The sequence below is a fragment of the Lutjanus erythropterus genome, chromosome 14, assembly GCF_056507025.1.
Source record: "Lutjanus erythropterus isolate fLutEry1 chromosome 14, fLutEry1.hap2, whole genome shotgun sequence".
Lineage (NCBI taxonomy): Eukaryota > Metazoa > Chordata > Actinopteri > Lutjaniformes > Lutjanidae > Lutjanus > Lutjanus erythropterus.
This window is the reverse complement of record NC_139330.1, coordinates 27,877,949-27,900,466: the sequence shown is the minus strand read 5'-3', so window position 1 is coordinate 27,900,466 and position 22,518 is coordinate 27,877,949. Positions and strand designations below refer to the sequence as shown.

Genomic DNA, 22,518 nt, shown 5'->3' with positions numbered 1-22,518 from the left:
TATCATCTTGTCACATGATCGAATAGACTTAACATTGGATCATTACATGTTACCCAGCAAGCATCACTGTATATCTCTACATGACAAATATATTAAAGAAAACAAGAAATTATTAATGTAATTAAATATTTTTTTGTATATTATTTATAGTTTTTATATTTTTTGTAGAACAACCACTTAGTTTTGTTGCTACTGACTATTGACCAAAAACCAAAACACCATGATAAAGATGGGCCTGGCTTTTCAAGGGAATATAGATCAAATGCCACCATTTTCAATTTAATGTGAGTTTTTCTTTGAACACACTCATATTTCCAAGATGGCAATCTGATTCTCTTACAAGGGCTCCACAATTACGCCCAGGTGTCACCAATGATACAAATTAAGGTCCCATTTCTCTGTAGAGGGCAACAATGTGCACAAGGTAGGCAATGTTTTTCATATTACCATATATTCAAATGGCAGTGTGAAAGGGTTCACATACAACTTCACAGCTCGGTGCAGCTTTTAGCTATTTTGCTTGTATTGTATTTTATTGTATTGAGTTGCTTGTTTCATTTCTGCAGAGCTCAAACACTCAAATCCCCTATACACCACTGTACCTTTCTTGCATAAAATCACATAGAATTAATAATAAATAACCAGTCAGTGGATGAAGAAACTGGAACACATAGCAGCTAAAAAAAAATTAGAAAATGTTCTCACTATAATTTGTAACATTTCCACATTACAATCTCAAAGACAAGTCATATATTTTAAGTTGTGTGCTTACATTATCCAAAATGTTTCCAAAAATGGTCAAACAAAGAGAAACCTGTAATTTATTCAAGATAATGGTGCTTTCTTATTAGCTTTCTTATTGGAAAACATGAGCTATGGCTGATACATCAGAGATTAAGGAAGGAGAATGTGACTAAATGCCACGTGAATAAAACTTCAATACCACCTTGCTCATAAACATATCTGCCTGAGTTTTATTAGCTAGATTTTCATCAGCTGAGTGGATTATTTAAAACAACTCCCATGGTCCCATGCTACTTCACAAGTCACTAAACTATGACTTTTGTTATTGTTTTAATAATGAGAGAGTGAGCCACAGAACTTACATATTGTGTGTGTAAGTGTGAAGTGAATATTTTCAAGTGCCAAGTAACAAAACTCCAAAGGATGCTCATGCGGCACTGTGTCTGCTGGATGTGGAAGAAAGCAGTTGTTTGCTAGCAGGTTAAACATTAGTAGGCAATAATCCAACACACAGTATAATAATTTGTGGATTGAGCGTCCATGACATCATGCCAAGATTTCTGGAGAGCTGTTTTAAGGTGCACAGTGTGGTTGCTACAGCACTGACCAGCTAATCCAAAACTAGACAAAGAGAAGAATTGTGGGTGAAGTTAAGGTGCCTGAATAAGGCAGCTACCTACTGACTAGTTGTGCATATGCTTTGCCCAAATGCACCTCAGTGGTGCCTGTTCCTCAACCAGGATGCTAACATGGCATACTGTGTTTAAAGAGAAGTTAAGGTTGTCAACAGGTAAAGTAAGGATTAGCGTGACATCTGATCAAGGGAACCAGTGTTACTGTTCATAAGAAACAAGTGTTCCTTCAGGCCTGTAACACACCGTGATCTTTCAACATCTCAACAAATCTCTTCCTCAGCTATGCTCCCCAGTCTTCACATGTAAAATTTAGCAGTTTAACATCAATAACTTATCGCTGCGCTCGTCTTCCCTCCTCCTGCTCCTTTTTTTTTTTTTTTTTTTTTTTAAGCCCCCAGTGTTTTAGCCAGTTGTGCAGGTAAAATGAGCTGTAGAAGGAGGCTCCACTCTGTTTCTGGTCTGATGTGTTGAAGCCACACTGCTCACCTAATGATTCACTACCCCGCAGGACACGCAGCACGCAACATCAAAGACAAGTCTCAGTTGGATTCATACGAACTGACAGACACCTCAGGGTGACTGATGGACAAATAGACAGACAGATAAAGCTAAAAAGTGCAGTTGTCATTGCCTCATTTCTGCTCTGTTTTAGGTGCACATGCTGGAAGTGTTTTAGATAAGTGCATCACACACCTCAGACACTTGTCAGCAGAATAAGTGGCAAGAAAGTTGAATAAAAAATGTGGAAGCTGATGCAGTGACTTTGAAGAAACACACCTCAGAGCTGGCTGGTTTACACTCGCGCAAAAGACAAGAATCGGACAGAAGCGCTGTGATGTCTTTGTCTTCGACACAACAGAGGATCTGGATGATTTTCACCACCTGGGAGACTGCAGAAAGCACAGCCTGCAGGTTGCTGTTTCCATGGTGTGTTTGATGGCAAAAGCTGTGAGCAAACACACCCGCTGTGTTCCTTCACTTCAGTCAGCCCGCTCTGCCTGTTTACCGATCTGAGTTTGATCTGCGTCGAGGAGGATCAGATGCTTTTAAAGGATGATCAGACACATCTGAATGGAAAAACATAAGTTATTTATCAGACCAGAGGAAAAAGAGAGGAGCAATGAGATGAAGAAACACTGAAAAAAGACGGACGCTGAAAAGAAGGACAGTGAAGACGTGTTTTACTTTTATCTGACAAAGATGCTGGTTAATGAAAACCCACATTTCAACATTAACCAGGTTGTTCAACACACAGTCTCCTACAGGTGCATATGATTTGCATCCAAAGTTTGCCTTAGATTTAAAATGTGCAAAAACAACCATCGTATGAAATAGTGATTTTAAGTCCACGTCTGCGGTGTAAACCACTGAACTGTAGAGTAACAGGCTTCATGATCAAAGAAAGTTTATATCATGTAGACACTTCTGTACATATTCACACACTCTTATATATCACACTCTTATTGACGCTTTCTCTCTGTCTCTAGCTCTCTCTGTAACACTTAAACATCCAGTGGCTCATACGAGGCTCAAAATCTAACCCTCTACTGGTTCTGTGTGCAGGATTTCTCTCGATGTTGCCCAATCAGAATCTTAAGATAAGATACTGGTGTCAAAAAATTTAATTGACAGAGAAGAGGCAGAGGAGAAAACAACAATATCAGCTGGGGCAGTGCGTGTGGGGCATTAAGGCCACTGTGGCTGCAGAGTGAGAAACACAGAAAGTCACAGTGATCGCGTGGCCCCACATAGAGTATCCCATTATTTATCCAAGTGGCCGGCCCTGCCTGACATCCTGCAACCTCTTCTGTTTCACATAGGTGAAAGTTTAACTCATTATCTCTTATAATTCCTAGTCAAAGATTTTTTTCTTGCTAACAATAACACTTCACAGGCTACAATGCCTTATTAATTCTCAGCCTGAAATGGGAATTGAATCAGAGTTCAGAACTAAATTAGAATAATCAATAAATCTAATTAAGTTTTGAGAGCAGAGACACACCTCACATGTAAAAATAAAAACTACTTTCATTCCACAATCACAGATGCTCTCGATAGAAATCACTGAATAAATTAAAAACCCCTGCTCGTTCTCATCTCCTCCAGCTGCTGCTAACGCTCCTCATCCTCTATAGTCATTCTCTGAGGGGCCGCCTCGTTCAGAGTTAATTTACCAGCAAAATGAGAAGAGACTCTTAGAGGCAACACGCAGCTCTGATTAAGAGAAACACTGAGCTATTTTTACTTCCTCTAAACACAGTATTGTTGCACTATTAACCTGTGCATTAACCCAGTGAAAGAGAATTGTGAATAATGCAAATTTTACTCAAATTCTTTAACTTCTCATCAGCTACAGCTTTTATCAATAATTGATTACAGATTAAAGATTATGAAATAGAAGATGCGTGTTTTTCCCATCATGAAAGCTTAAACAATTAGTTGGCTGTTTTAACATACAAATTATTTAAATTAAACCCCCTCTGACTTCTCATTTCCCAGTGAAATTACATGGAATAGACTTTGGCACTGATCTCAGCCCGGACACTGAAAATAGCACACAGGCTGCAGCAGAATTGCCCTGTTTTTCCACCAAAACCTACTGCCATCAGATGAAATTGAAAAATGTCATAAGTGCCTTTAAATAGAATGAAACGCCATTGATCAAAATTGCTGCTCCTGCTCCAGCACAGCCGGCTGTTATTTAGTAAATGGTCAAACATTATTAAACATATTTAAAACAGCATTTCTGTGTTAACTGTACAGACTAAACATGCAGAGCACTGAAAACAAAGCCAAATCCTTTCTTGTGTCATTGAAAAATGCCACAAGCCCTTAACAACAAATGCCTACAAGTTAATTAATTAGTCCCATAAACATTGATCACTCAAATTAATACTGTGATGCTGGATCTGTCTTTTGTCATCCATCCAAACTATTTAAATCTGTCTCTCTTCCTGTCTGTCTCTCAGAGTAACAGTGAATTATTGATGACCTAAGGACTTTTTGTTATCTGTTGCTTGTGGTGAAGCCGCCAGTTTGACCAGCGTGTTACAGTAATGGATTTGTTCTGCCTCTCCTGCAAGAGTTGATATCCAGACATGATATTCAGGATGGTTAAACTGCCAACATCTAACTGTTTAAAATTTGCAGAGGGCAATTCATTCTGGGCTGACAGATACTTGGGTACAGCCTTGATATTTAGTTCAAAACACTAATCTTTAGCAGGGCTGTTAGTCATCCAAGTTAGGAACCAAAATGACAATATATGCCTTAGGAGGGGAAGTGATTCCTCTAAAGACTATGAGACGCTGGCTGAAAAAGTCTTTGGCTGTGTGAAAATAAGTCCAAAAAAACATCCAGACATCTCTGGAAATGCAAAGTTGATCAAGTTTTCCACATAAAATTGGGGTTTGATCTCTCTAATGCGCATCCTGCAGAAATTTTGAAACTTCTTACCCCTATAAGAAGATTCAGAGGCATAAGCGAGCACTGAGTTATTTCCCTTTATTTTGTTTCCCGAAGGCTCGTTTTCAACCTCTGACTCTACTGATAACCAAGTGGCTCGACTGGCAGAGAGCCCAGACTCAAAAGTTCTTTCTAAAAGAACTTTGTTACTGACATCAATGCACATCTACAATCTATGGCTGTCACTTCAAAAGGAATTGTAGTGCCAAAGGATGGCACTGATACAGTCAGTGGTTGTCATTATTAATTAGACATCTGTCTTCAAAGTCACCCAAAAGTTTTAAAACTAAAATCACATCTCAGCCTCTCTAATATCAGTGTGAATTATGGCCTGTTAGGACCGATTACTATTATAGTGATACAGAAGTGCGTTACGGTGGATTTTTTCTTGTACTTCTATCTTTATGAGGACACTTTTGGCAAAGTGGGGACATTATGTACTTTCCTAACATCTCGACTTTGTCGTTTATTATTATCTCCAGCATCAGGCGTAAGCTTAGAGGTGATCATATGTGCGAGTGCATGAGTGCAGCGTGATCAACATACCTGAAGCTTCCCCACAGCTAATCTCATGTAACACTTGATCCATCAGCCTGTTTTTTTGTGCACATTCATGAAAGGCCTCTGTTATTCACAGTTTTTTGAAAACCTTGACAGACCTTTTTTTTTTTTTTTTTGCCAACAATCTCGGCCAGAGGCATTATGTTTTTTGGGTCATTTTTGTTAATGTGATGTCTCAACAACACCTTGAGGGAATTTCGTTAAACTTGGCCCAAATGACCCGTTTGTCAGGATGGCAAAGTCATGACTTGCCCTACTCTCACTGTCATTGGCTAATACTCATTGTCATGGTTAGTTTGGGTTGTTTTGGCTGGTTAGGTTTAGGCAGGAAGAGTGCGATTGGTTAAGATTAGGGAAAGGATATCAGGGTACAATATCAGACTTGGCACAAATATCCTTTTGGACTCAAGGACGATTGTGATGGTAGTAATGACAAAATCAAAATGTTGGTGATCACAAAGTGTTTACATCTAAATATTCTTTTCAGATTGCCTTGTGTGTCGGTACTTTATTTAGTCCAAGCTTGTAGTTGTTTACAGTTAATTAAATTCCTTTCACTAACTGTAAAAACTCAGAAAACACAGAACACAAAAGAACATTTCAGAGGCAGTCTGTAGGGTGAATGTCCAAAAACATTTAATTAAGCTCAAAAATGAGCAAGGATAAAATAAAAAAAACAACAGGCGAGCACAACCCCTGCTTTACCCAAGACTCCTCCCTCATAGAAAGGGGAGAATAATTGCGGCTTTAATGCTTCACCCAGGGGGAGATGGTGGAGGTGAAGGGAAATAGTGGCTGTTTGGGTAATATCCAGAGATGCTCCAGGGATTTGGTTGTTGTGAGGCATTCAAGTAGAAATAGTTAACAAAGGGGGAAATGCTAATGATGGGTAAACCACTGATCAATGGGAGATGCTCAGAGGACGCCGCAGGGCTTGTTGAATCTTGTAAAGTGAGATTGTTAAAGGTTTCCTTGGTGGAGTTTTCTTGTAAACAAAGAAATTTATTTTTACATTCAGTGTTCTTCACCAAAATACTTGTATCCCGGTGGTCTAACAAGGTCTAACAAACCTGTTGGGTGCATTTCCTTTTTTAATATTTCATATCCTGCTTGTTAACTGCGTGTAGTGGCACATTGCAAGTGGCATCGATAACAGTGTGAAAACAAGGACAGGATTTAAAATCGCTAAAGTGTTTGTGTGAATATGTGTGTCCTGTATGAAACAAACAAAATCATAGAACCACTAAAAGTTGTGGTTGAAGTTTAAATCTGTATAAGGGGAATTTGTGTTGTCTACTTTACACATGAATTGTGATGTGGTGTTTTCTAAAGGTTTCACTTCCTATGGAAAGGTAGACTTCTTGGAAACTGGTGGCACACACCGCAGTACACTATGTCCTTGGATGTGTCATATTCCTGACACTTAAACTCCTGCTTCCATTTGCTCTTTTTCATTGCCATTTTGTTTTTCCATAGCTTGCCTTCTGTAGGAATCATGCTTGCAGTTTGCCTAGGCTTAGTAAACTCATACCCCGTTTCCACACAGGAACAAGGATTTGCATTTCCATTACAGCAGAGCTTGCTTGAAGGTTTGTCTCACGACTGAAGAGGAGCAGCTTAGCTCAAGTCAAGCAGCTATAAAACAGCTCAACAATAAACTTCCTATAAATTCTTCACAATAAAAATTCAGTGTTAGTTTGTTATTAAAACGTTTTTATTATGAAGCAACAAAAATCTGAAGTAACTTCACACAGCTTTAATACATCTCATAGTGAACATGCAGTAAGACACAGCAGATACCCGAACACAAAAACAGCGACACAGGAAAGAAACTAAACTTCAAACTACAGAGATTAGCTTCTAAAGAGCGGTGAGCTGAACACACAGTCACGGACACTTTGTTTGAAGGGGAGAAAGAGGGGTCGACCCGGGTTGGCTGCAGTCAGCAAGACGTCACTGGGAGCAAGTCGGGCTTCCTTTGGCCTCAGTGCTCGGTGTGACAAAAGTGTTTATGTCGAACTCTGAAAAGTGTTCAGGTTTGATGTTTGAGAATTGCCTTGCTGAAACATATATTACATATGCATATAGTAAAATCTGTCCATATGATGCCCTGACAACAAAATGTCACTTTGGTATGACTCTGCACTTTCACCTTTTTGCATTTAAATTATTTAAAACATTTTATGGTCCTCTGCCCTGGTACTCAGATTATATAAAGGTCTGCTATGGACTGGCCACTTTAATATTGTAAAAGGCTTACAGTGTTGACCATAAATGCCTCAGCTGCAGCTGGTATTATGCACAGAACAGTCCTTAAGCTGCAGATTAAACTCTTTTGACTGTTCCAAATTAAACATCAAAGAAATGAGTTGATAAAGCATTTGCGCTCAGGGCTTTTAAACTATGGAAAAGTTTGCGGCTGATGAAATAAGTTGAGTAAGATTTGTCTTCTTTTAAGAAACAAGTGAAAACTTTTTTCTTGTTAAGGCAGTGATAGTATTTAAAGTATTCAGCAGAGTGGATCTTTCCATGTGGCTGAGTCTTAGTTGATATGTTCTAATTAATTTTATTACCCTTTGATTTTCCAGCACTCTTAACTACAATTATTGCTTTTATCAGCATTTGTTCATTCAGTATTTTTTTAAAAAGCACCCAAATATGATTCTTTTTAATGTGGAGAAAAGTCAGCACTTAATTCTAGATGATATGAAGGTGTTTCTCTCTCCCTCCTCTCTCTGCTTCCAGGAGCTGGCGGATGGTCTCCTCTGAGCTCAGACAGATATCAGTGGTTGGAGGTCGACCTGGGTGAGCGGACACAAATCACCGCTGTTGCTACTCAAGGCCGCTATGGCAGCTCTGATTGGCTGACGGCCTATCTGCTGATGTTCAGCGACACGGGCCACAACTGGAGACAGTATCGACATGAAGACAGTATAGGGGTGAGTGCATTGTGTTACAACTACACAGAGAGCTGTACACAGCACTGACTTGTAACTGTGTAGTCAGCACAGAACCAACAGAGACAAAGATCCATACAATTTCAATCCAGACTTGTTGACATGTCACAGCAGGAAGAACACAGGCATTATTTACAATGGTTCTGTTTTATTCAGGTGTTACATTAAAGTACAACCTTTTATTGTTGAAGCCCACACACACCAAGTGATAAATTCCAAAGCTGTATTGACAATAGTTAACGTCAGTCATAATTGTTTCCATTCTTAGAACCTTTAGCTTTGGTAATATCTCCTTTCTAGTATAATGTCAACATTTTTTATTTTAAAAACCCAACAGAGTAGGCTTACAGACACTCATCCTTGCCAGAAGAATAAAATTCATTATCACAGAACTTGAGAGTCACAGGGGAAGCCTACTAGGTAGCTTATGTTTGAGTGAGGACAAAACAAATGTATCTTTCTTTTTTGTACAAATTCAGATTTTATTTAACAAGCAAATCTAATTTTGACATCCTCGGAGCAGCAACAAAGCCTTGAGGGGCTACTGTAATTTTTGGCACTCCCCCTGAGGGGGACCCTGAAACTGCAGCAGCTAAATGGTATTCAGACATCATTAACTGTATTATTTACATCTGTTTTAAAGAACAGTAAATGCAAAATGCTATTATACACCAAGAACATTCTTCAAAGGTGGATACATAATTTTACATGTAATTTGCTGATATTCGCACAGACGTTTAACATCCCCAGCCAATGTGTTGGTCACATTTCACCATTTTCAGGCTAAAAAAAACAAAGAAACAGTGAAAAGAAACAACAATTGGAATTCAACCAGGATGTCCAGGATAAACTGCACATGCAGTTCAAGTGTAGGGCCACTAACCAAACTGCTGTACTTGATGAGTTGGGGCTAAGAACATTATTTGCAAACTGATATTGTTATAAACAGAGTCCAACTGACCACTAGACAGAGCAATACCAATAGGGACAATATTATGCTATAAGACACAATATAACACGAGTAGGCTGTGAACAGTGCAACAACAGTGTCATTTCTTTACCTTATCGCTTACCTTAAAAAGACACTGCTGACATGATAAGTTACTATACCATTACAAGATTATTGATCCCTCCGGGTTGGGAGTGAGTTGCTGCCCCAGGTGAAGGAGTTTAAGTATCTTAAGGTTTGTTGGAGTGTGAGATCAACAGGCAGAATGGTGCAGTGTCAGCAGTAATGTGGACATTGTACTGGACCGGTGTGGTGAAGAGGGAGTTGAGCCGAAAGGCAAACCTTTTGATTTACCAGTCGATCTACGTCCCACCCCTCACCTTTGGTCACAAGCTTTGGGTAGTGACTCAGAGAATGAAGTCGTGGATACAGATAAAATGCTGAAATGAGTGTCCTGCATAGGATGGCTGGGCTCAGCCTTAGAGATAAGGTGAGGACTCTGAGTAGAGCCGCTGTGCCCTTGCATTGAAAGGAGCCAGTTAAGGTGGTTTGGGTATCTTATCAGGTTGCCTCCTCTGTCTGCCTCATCCTGCAGACAGCTCAACACCTTTTGCAGAAAATAAAACAGCAATGAACACCACCTTTCCAAGAGTCTGTTGTTCATTACCAACCATCATTAATTGTTCCCCCATTATTTAAACTGTAATATGGAACATTTCTGCATTTAAATGTCTAAAAACATTAGACATATATTTTCTTGAGTTTAGTACTTGCATCATCCCAACTGTTTCCAACAATATTCAAACACAGAGAAATACAAAATAAATACAAGATGACATGGGCTTACTTCTAGCCATTGCTAGCTAGTTGCTATAAGTTCTGGGTAAAGACAGGCTACGTTGGATACATCAGAGAGTGAGGAAGGAAGTCAGCAAACATGACTAAACATCAGGGCTGTAACCAGGATTTTAGAAACACTGAGATCATGAACCTCAGCCCAGCTAGGGCATGTAGGGGCATCAAATTCAGAATAAGTAGGAACATTAGATATATTGTAGGAAATATACTGTATATATTAAACTTTTTAAATAGACCCAGGAAGAACAGAGGACATGACTTTGGTGTGTAGCTACAGACTGTGTTAGCTAATGTTGGCTTAACATAATGTGAATAAAACTTTTTTTTGTGCTGGAGTCGCGTCAGATAGATTTTCATCAGCTATGGTGGCTGCTTAAAAGGGAAGATAAGGTCTCCCACAATCCCATGCTGCTTCATGATATCATCAAACTACTTTTTTCTTGTTTTAATGAGAGAGAGACATCTAGCAGCAGAATTTACATATTGAGTGTTTAATGATAAGTTGTTTATCAAATTGGCTGATGAAAAGGTGGCGAGAAGAGGACCATTAATTGAAAAATCAACTTCCACTCAGCTTTCCAGACGAGCCCTGCCACTGAGAAGAATGCCTGGTCGGAAACTCAAGCTGTATCTCAAGGAAAACCTTCCAATTTAATCAAACTGGCCAAATCCAAAGGAATTACCATCTCATTTACCCATACAATTCCTTACGATTTTTTTGTCCACCTAGGGGCTCGCTCACTTGCTGTGTTGACCGCATTACACTTAATAGCAGGTAAAGGCAGTCAAGCATTACCTCGCAGCTCCTGGTACAGACTGAACATTCTCCCCATTACAGTGATTCTGAGGAGAACAGCTTCAATTTAAAGTTGATGAGAGGTAAGGCTCTCACAGCGAGGGTAAAACTAATGTCAGGCTCAGACTCCTTCACAGGGAGAGAACAGAAAAGGGCTTCTCGCGGCTTAAAAGCTTGTTGATTTCACACTCAGCATAAATCAGTATAAATCCGCAGCATGTCTCAAAAGTCCTCCTAAAGCTCCACATATTAGTCAGCCTGGTTTATTATGGCTTTCGGGGAACAGAGTCGACTGCAGAGCTGCTTCATCAGTCACAATTCCTTCAGGACCTCTCTTTCTTTTAAGCTCGCAGGCCAAATTTTGTGAGGCTGAGTAATGCTCTTTCCTCCCCTAATTTTCTCCTCTCCTCTGTCTCTCTTCACATCCACTGAAAAGGTGTGAAAGAGCAGATGGCGCTGGGAATCTATACTCTTTCCTAATCAGGGAATATAGCATCCTTAAGTGTTAATGAAGGTAAAGAGAGTACATCATAGATTTCCCTATAGCACAGATTCAGTTAATGAGTGCCATCCTGAAATGCAAATAAGTGCCAAAAGGGAGAAAATCTAGAAACTGGCAGTAGGAAGTGTAGTTGTGGAGGTGGAGGTAATGCATGTGGGACACATTTACCTTCACTGATTTAGTTGCATGAACCTTTAATGACAGTTTTTAAATGGGTAACTTGCTTTCATTACCCTTTTTCTAATGGGAATTAAATGTAAATGTTAAAGGCCCTGAAAGCCCTGAAACATTATTGCCAAAGTTAGAAAAGTTTTGTTAACAGGAAAGGAAAAATCAGTGTAAGGGAAAGATTTGTAATATATTTACTGCAATAAGTCATGCAATGACCATGATGTGTCATCAGAGATCAAGGAAACGGACAGCTCCGATGTCTACCTTTGACATTTCCATTCCTGACTGGAATGACTGTTTTGTAGGTCTGTTTTACATTAATCAGAGTTCAAATTAATGCAGAATTTTCACTAAATGATGTTTATTACTCATAAGAAGTAATAAATAATCTTTTAGAAGGAGTAGATGTTTATAATTGTTAAATCGAGCAAAATGTTAATGGAGTTTGGCAGGCAGTGAGACAGGCGGCCACTTAACTTATTGACCAGACTGTGTTGTTTCAGAGCGGTGGGCCTTTGTTTTCTGGACTATACATTGACAGACAGCTGACAATTATAAATAGCCAATCAACTTACAGTGGAGGACTTGTCCTCACTTGTTATTATAAATGTTTAGATGTTGCACACATCCTGCGCCTCTTTGTGGAGCTCCTGCAGCCTGCCTGTCTCTGCTGTGTCTGGGGAGGAGGGGGCAGGGAGAAGCAACTCGCTCCATCCATAGATCATATATTAAACAGGATTACAACCTGTTTAATATACAGCCTATGGCTCCAAGTTGCTATTTGGACTGCAGTGCTTATTTTTGCACATGCAATGGCTACATATTGCTCCTAAGCTGGTTTTATCTAAAACCTCGTTCCCCTGCTGCCTTAAAAATTATCTGATCTAAGGCTGAATAATCACTTCAAAGGTATCTTATGAGTTTTGAATATTTAATATCAACTAAGTTAAATGATCTGTAAGATTTTGCGGAGATCTATTGGCAGAGTATGGCAGAAGTTAAATATAGTATTCATAAGTATGTTTTCATCAGTGTATAATCACCTGAAAATTGGAATGATAATGTTTTCATTACCTTAGAAAAGCGATTCTCAAACTGTGGGGTGGACCCCTATGGTAGGACATAGAGCCACTGCAGGGAACATGCATGACCAGAGGAAAATAAAAACTTGAGATGAGAATTTTACTGATTCTGTTAACATTCTCTTTAAAATCCATATTTAACCGTGACAAATCCATAACAAAATCATTTTACAGATATTTTTTGTTTGTCTACTGCATGCTGTTCAGTGTGGAGTAAACGGAAGTGATGTTCAAGTATTTTGTCTCTAACGTGCAATTGGCATTTCATAGCCCATATTGATGGTTAGCTGATTTAGCTGTTTTGAGCTGTTGAGTTGTGTCTCATCAGAGCTTTTCTCCTCAAACCTACGTCTGCTGTTTTACTTTCCCTCTCTCCATCTGTAATCAATGCTTCCCCTCTGGAGAATTTTCTATCTTTACTCTGGTCATATTTCAAAAGCCAATGCTTCAACCAAATGAAGTGTTGCTCTCCCCGGCCTCCTCAGCAGGAAACAGTCATTTGTGGAGGTTAGGATTGTGTTTTCTGACAAGCTCGGCTGTTCAAAGCTGTGAGACTGGTGTAACACAGACTTCCACGTTGTGGAGGAACAGCAACACACAGTGATGCAAATATGCAGATGTCCTACAGTAGTACAATAAGTCTCTCCCCCCTACGGAAATCAAATCTCATGTGGTAACTTTCAGCCTCATTTAAAAGTCACAACATCAGGAAGAAATTTTAATGCAGTGAGTATTGATCCTGTTCAGAAAGTCTCTTATCTCGCCCACTTTCATAGGGAGGTCAGAGGTCAGCTACAGAGCAGCAGCCTGGAGCTACAGTAGAAGGGATTCAGTGGTTTATTCAAGGACATTTAAGCTGGATAGATGTCCTCCATTTGAAGTAGGACACATAGCTCACAAAGCCATCCTGCAGCCTCTTTATTTCCCAACAGTCCTGAAATTCCGCAGTTTAATTGTAGGTTGAGTTTACAGTATTTGCATATAAATTAAAAAACGAAAAAAAGTGTTCACAGCCTGTATACAGAGTAAAGTTTTTAAGTGAAGCAGTGAAATGGCAGGAGGCCAAGAGAAAATCAAAACGAAAATCAGAAGCAGAGATAACTTAGGAGAAACAAACACTGAGTCATATAGAGATCAACAAACAAACAAAGTGTTGTGTACATATATAACACAATTTTATTTAATTACTGCTGTAAAAAGAAGCAGATCTACTGTACCTGAAAATATTATGCCCTCAAATAAAGGGGAACAGCAAGGGAGACAACCTCATGCAGCTCTCGCCTTCACTTTTCTGTACTGAGTCACATAACAATGAGCAATATGATCACACTCAGTTTCAGGACCATTTTTAACCAAATACGTTTTTAATCTTTTAATGTTTTAACCTTTTTAACACATTCTTCTGGTTGGTTAAACGACTAGGTTTGTACAGTGTTAAAAGAGCAGCTTAAACCTTAAAGCACAAATGGTATGAACAGAACAGTGTGTGGTTTAAATGTCTGAGCCAGGCAAAACCTCTTTCAACAACGGTACAAAAACCATATTTTTTGTCCATATTAAAGCACAGTAACACAGTGAAAACTCTCAACAGCTACAAGCAGCTTTTGTTTTCACTCCTCTGCATTGAGTGAGGTAGAGGAGCGTGATCCCCCTGCAGGAGCCCCGTGGCATCACCAACAGTGCTGCCTCATCAGTGTTCTAACAGCGACCAAAGCCAGTACACATGATAGTCTACCAATAAAATATAGAACCGAACATGAAATTACATGTTCTGAATATATATATACCATGACAACTAAAACGAAATGACTGAAATTGGATTTTCAAATGAATTACTTTTGCCTGAAAATGAATTACTCCTTATCACAAACTACTCATCACAAAGAGACAAAAGGCAAGTAGACTAAAAGTAGAGAAAATGTATATGGTTTACAAAGAAATTTGATAAAAAGGCTTAAGATCAAAGCTTAAAGGTAAAAAGGAATCATGTGTTCTAGGATTGCAGAGGTTAATAAATTTTATTCTCCATGGACCAAATGTTTACCAAAGCATCTAACACATGTGAAACTACAACTAGTGCTTCACAAATCTAATTTTCCACCTGATTGAGGAACCATTCACCAGTAACGTGGCCCTATCTCCACAGTATTCCCTTCATTAAGAGGAAAATGAAACGTATCACTTCTCACAGAAGCCTGGGGGATTGCACTTCAACTTAAAAAAAAGAAAAAGATGAAAGAACTTGTTCACTTATTTAGCGGTAAGCTGGACTACAATAAAGAGCCAAGGGGAGAAATTTCACAGTTATCTTTGTGGTGTCTCACAAGTAAAAGATGTACGGATGGAGAGCCAGAAAACTAGCTGACTCACTGCTGTTGATGTGTTTTTTTTCCAGGCATTTCCAGGAAACAATAATGCAGACAGCGTGGTCCAACACAAGCTCCAGCATCCAGTGATCGCCCGCTACGTCCGCCTCATCCCCCTGGACTGGAATCCCAACGGTCGGATTGGACTCAGACTGGAGACTTATGGATGTCCTTACAGTCAGTTTGGGCTTTTTTATCCTTCACTTACAGACATAAACTAAAGTACACTCTTGGAAATAAAAGTGGTAACTAGAACCATAAAGGATCTTCAGCTTGTTCCAATAGGAGAACCCTTTTTGGTTCCTGGTTGAACCTTTTAGGTCTATGAGATGTTTTACAGCGAACCCTTCTTTGGTGTAGTGAACCCTCTCTGGTGATCCTTTTATATTCTAAGGATCTAGAACCCACTTAGAGACTTCTGCCGAGAACCTGTTTAAATCGTACAATACTACATACGTACTTATTCTTCAAGGATATTAATGATCCCTGAAGAACTCTTTCCTCCAAAAAGTGTTGTTTGGATGAAAACTGTTTTGCAGTGGAACCCAGAATCAATTGTCCACACCTATTTTTGTTCTCAGTGTGTTTCGCTTTTTGAGTGGGACTGTTGTCAGGCTGATATCTGTGGTCTGAATCCAGAGTAAGAAGTTCAGTTTTTAAAATCCAACATCTAAAGAAATCTTGAATTGCCTGAAAAATTAAGAAAGGATTAAATTTGGGGTGGCACGGTTGGTTAGCACTTCTGCCTCATAGCAAGAAGGTCCTGGGTTCGAATCCAGGGTCTTTCTGTGTGGAGTTTGCATGTTCTCCCCATGTCTGCGTGGGTTCTGTCTGGGTTCTCCAGCTTCCTCCCACAGTCCAAAGACATGCATGCTAGGTTAATTGGTGACTCTAAATTGCCCATAGGTGTGAATGTGAGTGTGAGTGGTTGTCTGTCTCTATGTGTCAGCCCTGTGATGAACTGGCGACTTGTCCAGGGTGAACCCCGCCTCTCGCCCAATGTCAGCTGGGATGGGCTCCAGCAGCCTGCGACCCTTTGGGAATAAGCGTTTACAGAAAATGGATGGCTAGATGGATTAAATTTGATCAGGGGCAGATAGAATGAGCACGTGTCAGCTTTACTTTAAGCCTTTTAATATTTTTGTTTTCAACATAACGACAGTTTCCACTGTTTTAGGTTTATGTAAATTAGACACCACCATTACTTAATTACATAATTAGTCAAGCACTAGTAACCCTGGTAGCCCACATCATGGCATTTTCATTATCTAAGATGACATTCACAGTACTTTATTTCAGTGAATGAATTTGTTTCTCTCATCCATCCGTATCCCTTGGCATTTTTAATCAGCTGCTCTGGCTGACGCAAATGAGGGAGGGAGGTTGACATGCAGAATGTTGGAGGGGCTGACACCCCAGAATATAATTCTCACTTTTTGCTCAGAAAAATCTGTTTCCATCAGCTTCTTGGCATTTTCTATTTATTGACACAGAAGCTTATAACACTAATCTAGATTTTTAACATTAGCTCTTTAGCTCTTTTCCTTAGGTTAGAGATGTACGTGCTCTCACCTACACGTTGACATACACACCAATACGCATCCATACGCAGCATGGCTGCCTTGTGTATCCTGCATCCTTGTGGAGCAATGGTTGCACATACCATCAGAAATTAGTAGTATATCTCTTGCCTTGATTTGAAATAAAAAATGCTTAGAGGGTTGGTTTATTACTATATTAAGTTCTGAGTTGCCAGGTCTATCAAACATCCCCCACAGTGACCCTCACATCTGTAGCTGACATCCACAGATGAGTTGTAAAGTAATGCTAACTTTATGTATGCCATGTTAGCCTTACTTTTGAGAAGTCAGCACCCACTAATGGCTTCATGGTCTTGTAACCAGACCTCTCTCCATACTTGTCATGACTGGAGATAGGTCTGGCTGTGAAAATTATCATTCTGCTGCAAGGGGAAAAAATACTCTGGCTTGTTCGTATTTGTTTAAATCAGTCACAATCGTCTTGGTCATTGCTAGGCCCAGAATGCAGAATAGTGTAAAACAGTAACAGTAGCTGGTCTTGGTTGAACATTTGCATGTGAGGAGGCAAGCCATGGCATTAAAGTGTCTAAATCCCTGCAAACAGAACAGCTGCTAGCTTGTTTATGTTTAACCATTAGCGACCCAGGTGCTAATCTGCCATTTTTAGCGTGTAGGTGGCTACAGCTTGTGCATCAGACTACCTTCATGGTAGTATACTGAATAACAGAATAATCACCTTTATATGTGCGTGCACCATGCAACTGTTTGGCGATGCTGACGCTACATATAATTACCCTCCTGGCAAATTTCAGTCTTAACAACCACATGCACTTGTCAAGCATGCTCATGTCAGGCTGCGATTAGCCTACAGCTATTTCCATTTGAAATCCGACTCCTTCTACTCTGTGCTGTGACTCTGCTGCAAGAGATATGCTCTCTGTTTAACCACGTGTGCATTTGTGTATGCATAGCTTTAATTTATGAAAATGTGCACAACTATTCATCAAGCGGATGTAGGATACACAAGGCTTCCATGATGTGTAGGGGTGCATATGCGTGCACATAGTTAAAAGCAAGTTTAATTGTATAATTATAATTGTAGCTAAGTATTAGTAACACAATTAAAAGGCTGGAACGGTGGGCAAGTAATGTTATCATGTATAACTGAACGACAACCGTAACACTTATAAGAGTAAAATATACACACAACACTACATGGAGATGAGGAGCAGATGGGAAGCAGGCAGCAGATCAGTGTCGGTTAGGAATGAGCCAAATGTGACAAACTGTGGTAGCATACCTGGTGCCTGCTGGACAGGTGAGGAATGGCCAGAAAAAAAACCCAGAAACAGCAGGAAAAGGAGAAGTGAGGGCACAGGAGGCAGGAGAGGACACAACAGCTGCGTTCATGACAGTAATAGAAGGCCTCTTCCTCTCTGCTGTTTGGCAGAGAAACTTTCATTACGGTACATGAACGCAGGCAGACGTAATTTGTCTGTAAGAAGTCAAGCCAGTGTGAAAAGTTAATCAGTTCGTCTTCGCCCCCGAACAGTATTTCCACAGAGTTGCCATGCAGATCCATCTATGCAGTTAGATTAAAAAAAACAAACCCGGTCCAACTCTGCAGACAAAGGCAATGAAAAATGAGAAAACTACACACCGCACAGGGGAAAATGAAGAAATAATCACAAAACAAACAGAAGTTATGACATTTGTAAACCAGGCAACAATAATAAAATGACATTGTGATAACAAAACATGACAGACTAATAGAAATGAAATGTTGTTGTGAAAAAATGTTTTTGTAACCCTGATGCAAGTATAAATTATGTGTGAAAGAGTGAAAAAAATAGCAAGTGCGTGTTCTTCACTGTTGGTTCAGTTTGATTAAACTGTTGCTCTCAGCTATAACAAATCAGCTTTAATTGGAATTGTTTCATCCAAAAGGTAAAGATGAGAAAAAAAAAAACTTCTAGGCTTTTTAATGATTAAAATTTCTGGGTTTTACAGATTCCAGCGTCACTGTCTGCACTAAAGGCTCAAATGTGCACTGCACGCAGTAATTGATGCATCTCAGCTGACATTTCTAATTTGATGCTTCGATAGCGACACTGTAGGCGTGAGATTTGGAGCACGGCAACAATCAGCACCGTGACAGCTAATGTTAGTGTATCATTTTCTTTAGACTGACATGACAGATGCTCTATGGTCCATAATCTGCCTCTCATATTCAGACACCAGCTGAAATATTGGCTTCTGTGTGAAATGTCAGCATTTTGTTTATGCTTAATCACTCACTTGGCCTACTGGCTTATCGGAAAGCCTGCATTTGGTTCATGGCATTCAGATTACACAACGTCATTCTTATTACATAAGGTAAATAACAGCATACATGATGTTGTCATCAAATACCATACAAAAAGACATTCATTTTATTGGATGTTTTTTTAAGTGAAGTTTAAAAGGCTTTACTTTCTTTTAATCTGTTAAAAATGTGTGAATTAATATTGTAATTATTGAATTATATAAGCATGAAAACAGGATAATTTATGCTACTTTATTTTATTTTACTTTACATTGTTAATGTTGATCAGTGAATGCACAATAAAGGCTTTCCTTATATCAGTCTAACTTGAGTTACAATATGTATTTATTGTAATTTATTCAAATTTATCAACATTTACTTGGAGTGGTATCCAGCACATTTTATTTATTTGCTTATCATCAGTTTAAGATGCAGAGAAATGATTTATGATGAAATCAGTTTGTTCCTCTACGAATAATATGCTGCCTCTTCCACTGGAGAGAGACAGATTAGGTGAGAGATTTAATGAGTTTTGAGAAACAGCAACTGCTGCTTTCAAAGACAGAAGAATCTAAACTTTGGTGAAATGCCTTTGCTACCATGCATCACCGTTGGCCTTCTGGTTTAAGCATCTCCATCATTAATCTTAATAAATTTGTGTTGTTGTTTTAAATGTGTGTAACTAAAATCTGAAGTTAAAGGGAGCATTGATTCATGTGGATGTCCAGTCATTGTTGATGGTACATACAGTTAATTGAAGCAATAAAGGCTTCAGTGTTGCTACACTGAAAAAGAAAACAGAGTTTCAGTGCTTGCTGAACTGTGCAGCAGTGCCTACATGTACCAGGTTGCATGTGAGCTTCTTACACCTACACCTGTGGTGCGTTGTTGTCACCACTGTAGCCTGGCTACAACTTTGTTGACCAGAATATAGTGTTAGGTGACAAAAATACCTACAACTAAGGGATTCTCCAAATCCATGATTTGATTTGACATTTGATTTTAAAGTCATGATTTGATTTGATTTTTTTTTTATTATTTAAATGTGTCTTCTAGCACTGATGCGTATCAGGTCTTGATTTTTAAAGATTTTTGATGCCCTGACAACTGTCATTTACACTTTCACATTCTTCTTTAAGGAGATAGTCTACATGGTATCAAGTGATAATGGCATGAAGACATATTGTGTCGTCTTTTAAGTGTTTTTTTTCCTTTGGACATAAGCCAGAGTTGGTGGGGTTGGAGAGAGAAAAAACAGAAGAAAAATCAAGATTCTGCCTGTGATTTCAAATTGATTTTGCTCATTTTGATTGATTTTCCATTTGAATATGAAATTGTGGCACCACTACAAAAAATACTCATCTAGAACACACCCTGGCTACACAGAGGCAAAGACTAGAAATTCATGATGGGTGCATCACTGATATCAACACTGATACCAGTACTGATTTTTAGTGACTTATGTGTTTCATGTAGGGAGAGAAGTTTGCCCATATTTATGAGGTGATAAAAGGTTTTTATACTCAGCTATTTTCATATTTCAGCTTTGAAGTATTTCTTTTTCAATTCCATTAAAAATGGGGAATCTTATTTATTTCGATAACATGTTACAATGGGCATAATATTTATTTTCATGTAATTTACACCTGAAATTAAGCCATTTCCCATCATCCCTTCTCAACTCCGTGTGTATGCATGATTGTTTTCTTCTTTCTAAAACAGACTTGGACATGTTCTGTCGATCTAGTTGATTTATTTATCTTTTTGCACTGAAAGGGCAGTTATATCTTCCTGCTTTGTGTAATAAAACCATCTGAGTAATATCTGGTTTTGTGGTTTTCTCCAGACTCTGACGTGGTGAGCTTCGACGGTCTCAGCAGCCTCCTCTACAGGTTGAGTCCCAGGCCGAGGCAGATGACCAGGGAGAGCATCTCTCTGACATTTAAAACCCTGAGGAACTCTGGGATACTGCTTCATGCAGAGGGACACAGCGAGCACAGCCTCACCCTGGAGTTAGAGAAAGGAAAGCTCCTCCTCCTCCTCCGAAAAGGTGATGTCCTCGTGCTCCCACACACTGTCACGACTGCTTAATGTCACACTGGGGCTGCGTTAAATTATAAAACATGTTCTTGTAGCCAGGTGGTGTCTGATTGGTCAGACACACTTTAAAATGTTATCAAGTGTATTCAGCTTTAAAGAGAACTAAAGATGATGCAAAATTCTTGGTAACTGTCGTATGAGGAGCTATAACACCCATTCCCACAGGCTCGACTTTTATTATTTAGTCTCCACTGGGATGCAGAGGATTATGTCACCGAGACAAGCATGTACTGCTTGTGATCACATGAATTTCTTTGCTCTGTGGTTGTGTGCTTCGTAATATCAATAATCTATGAGGTTGCTGAACCTTGCTGGCTTTCTGTTCTGGTGTCATCTAATGATGTGCAGTATTTTCTTTGGTGGTGTGAATTAAAAGGATGCTGCAATGCTTTTATACAAGCTTGGTTTACGTGTCATGAGAAGGGCGACTCAGGCTGTACAAATAGATTCTTTTTTTTTTTTTTCCAGAAAGCCTGTGGTACAAACTAAAGGACTGGAGTTGTTTGAATGAAAGATTCTATCTAGGGAGCTTGACTCATACTAGATGCTAAAAGTCAGGATCTGCTGATCGTTAGTTTTTTAAATCTGTTTTTTCTTCACGAAAGCGCGACACTAACTTGCTGGAGTCCTCATTTTTGTGGCTGAGCTCATCTTCTTTTGGTTGTTGTTTGGCATGCTGCTGATTTACGTAGCGGTGAATTACTTAGTATTCAGGCATTATTAGAGAAATATTTGCACTCACCGCCATTTGATTTATGTGTCACGTTGCTTTACTATTCTTCATTTCGGTTGCATCTAAACTGCTGAGCTCGTGTCCCACAGTTATGCTGCATCTACGCTCAGCTTCACCGAGTTCATATCCATCCATCCTGAAGTCATCTGCTTAACAACAGCGCTGCATACATCCACATTTCATGAGAGATCGCCCTCCTTGCAGACTACTATATTATGTTTGTGATTTGAGTATGCATAATTAAAGATCTTAGCGTGCTGCTGCAGTTGCTGGATTAGATTTATGGATCTTAATGCGCTAAACAGTATATTCTGTTTGTGATCTGAGGTGTGTAGTAGGAGAGCACTGATATGATGGCTGATGCCTCCTCTGCTGGCTTTGGTTTATGTATCTTATGTGCAGAGTTGGTGAAAGTACACACATTCTTTACTCAAGTAGAAGTACAGATACTTGTGTTAAAAAAAAGACAGATACTGATTCAACTTGTACTACTTTACTGTAGAAGTACAGCCTCTCAAATGTACTCAAAGTATAAAAGTAAAAAGTCTTCCTCAAAAAGACATTTCTGTCAGTTCTGACATTTCTGCTGTTTCTGTGCAAAGCTGACCGACCTTATCGAGTCTCCCTCTACGTCTGTTTTGTCTTGTTACATCTTTTTTTGTCATGTTGCAGTGTTTTAATCTTGTTTTGTCTTTTTACATCTTTTTTTGTTTGCGTCTTGTTATATGTTTTCGTTATAAGTATTTTCTGTCT

The 22,518-nt window shown here is 39.2% G+C and overlaps 1 protein-coding gene across 1 annotated transcript in view; it reads left to right on the top strand.

Annotated features, from left to right (window-relative positions):
* Positions 1-22,518, top strand: part of LOC146315687 (contactin-associated protein-like 4) — a 78,943-nt gene that overhangs the window by 4,564 nt on the left and 51,861 nt on the right. The window contains exons 3-5 of the mRNA XM_084736561.1: positions 8,151-8,344; positions 15,116-15,263; positions 20,779-20,982. Coding sequence (XP_084592687.1) covers positions 8,151-8,344; positions 15,116-15,263; positions 20,779-20,982 — 546 coding nt within the window. The remainder of the gene's footprint in view (positions 1-8,150; positions 8,345-15,115; positions 15,264-20,778; positions 20,983-22,518) is intronic.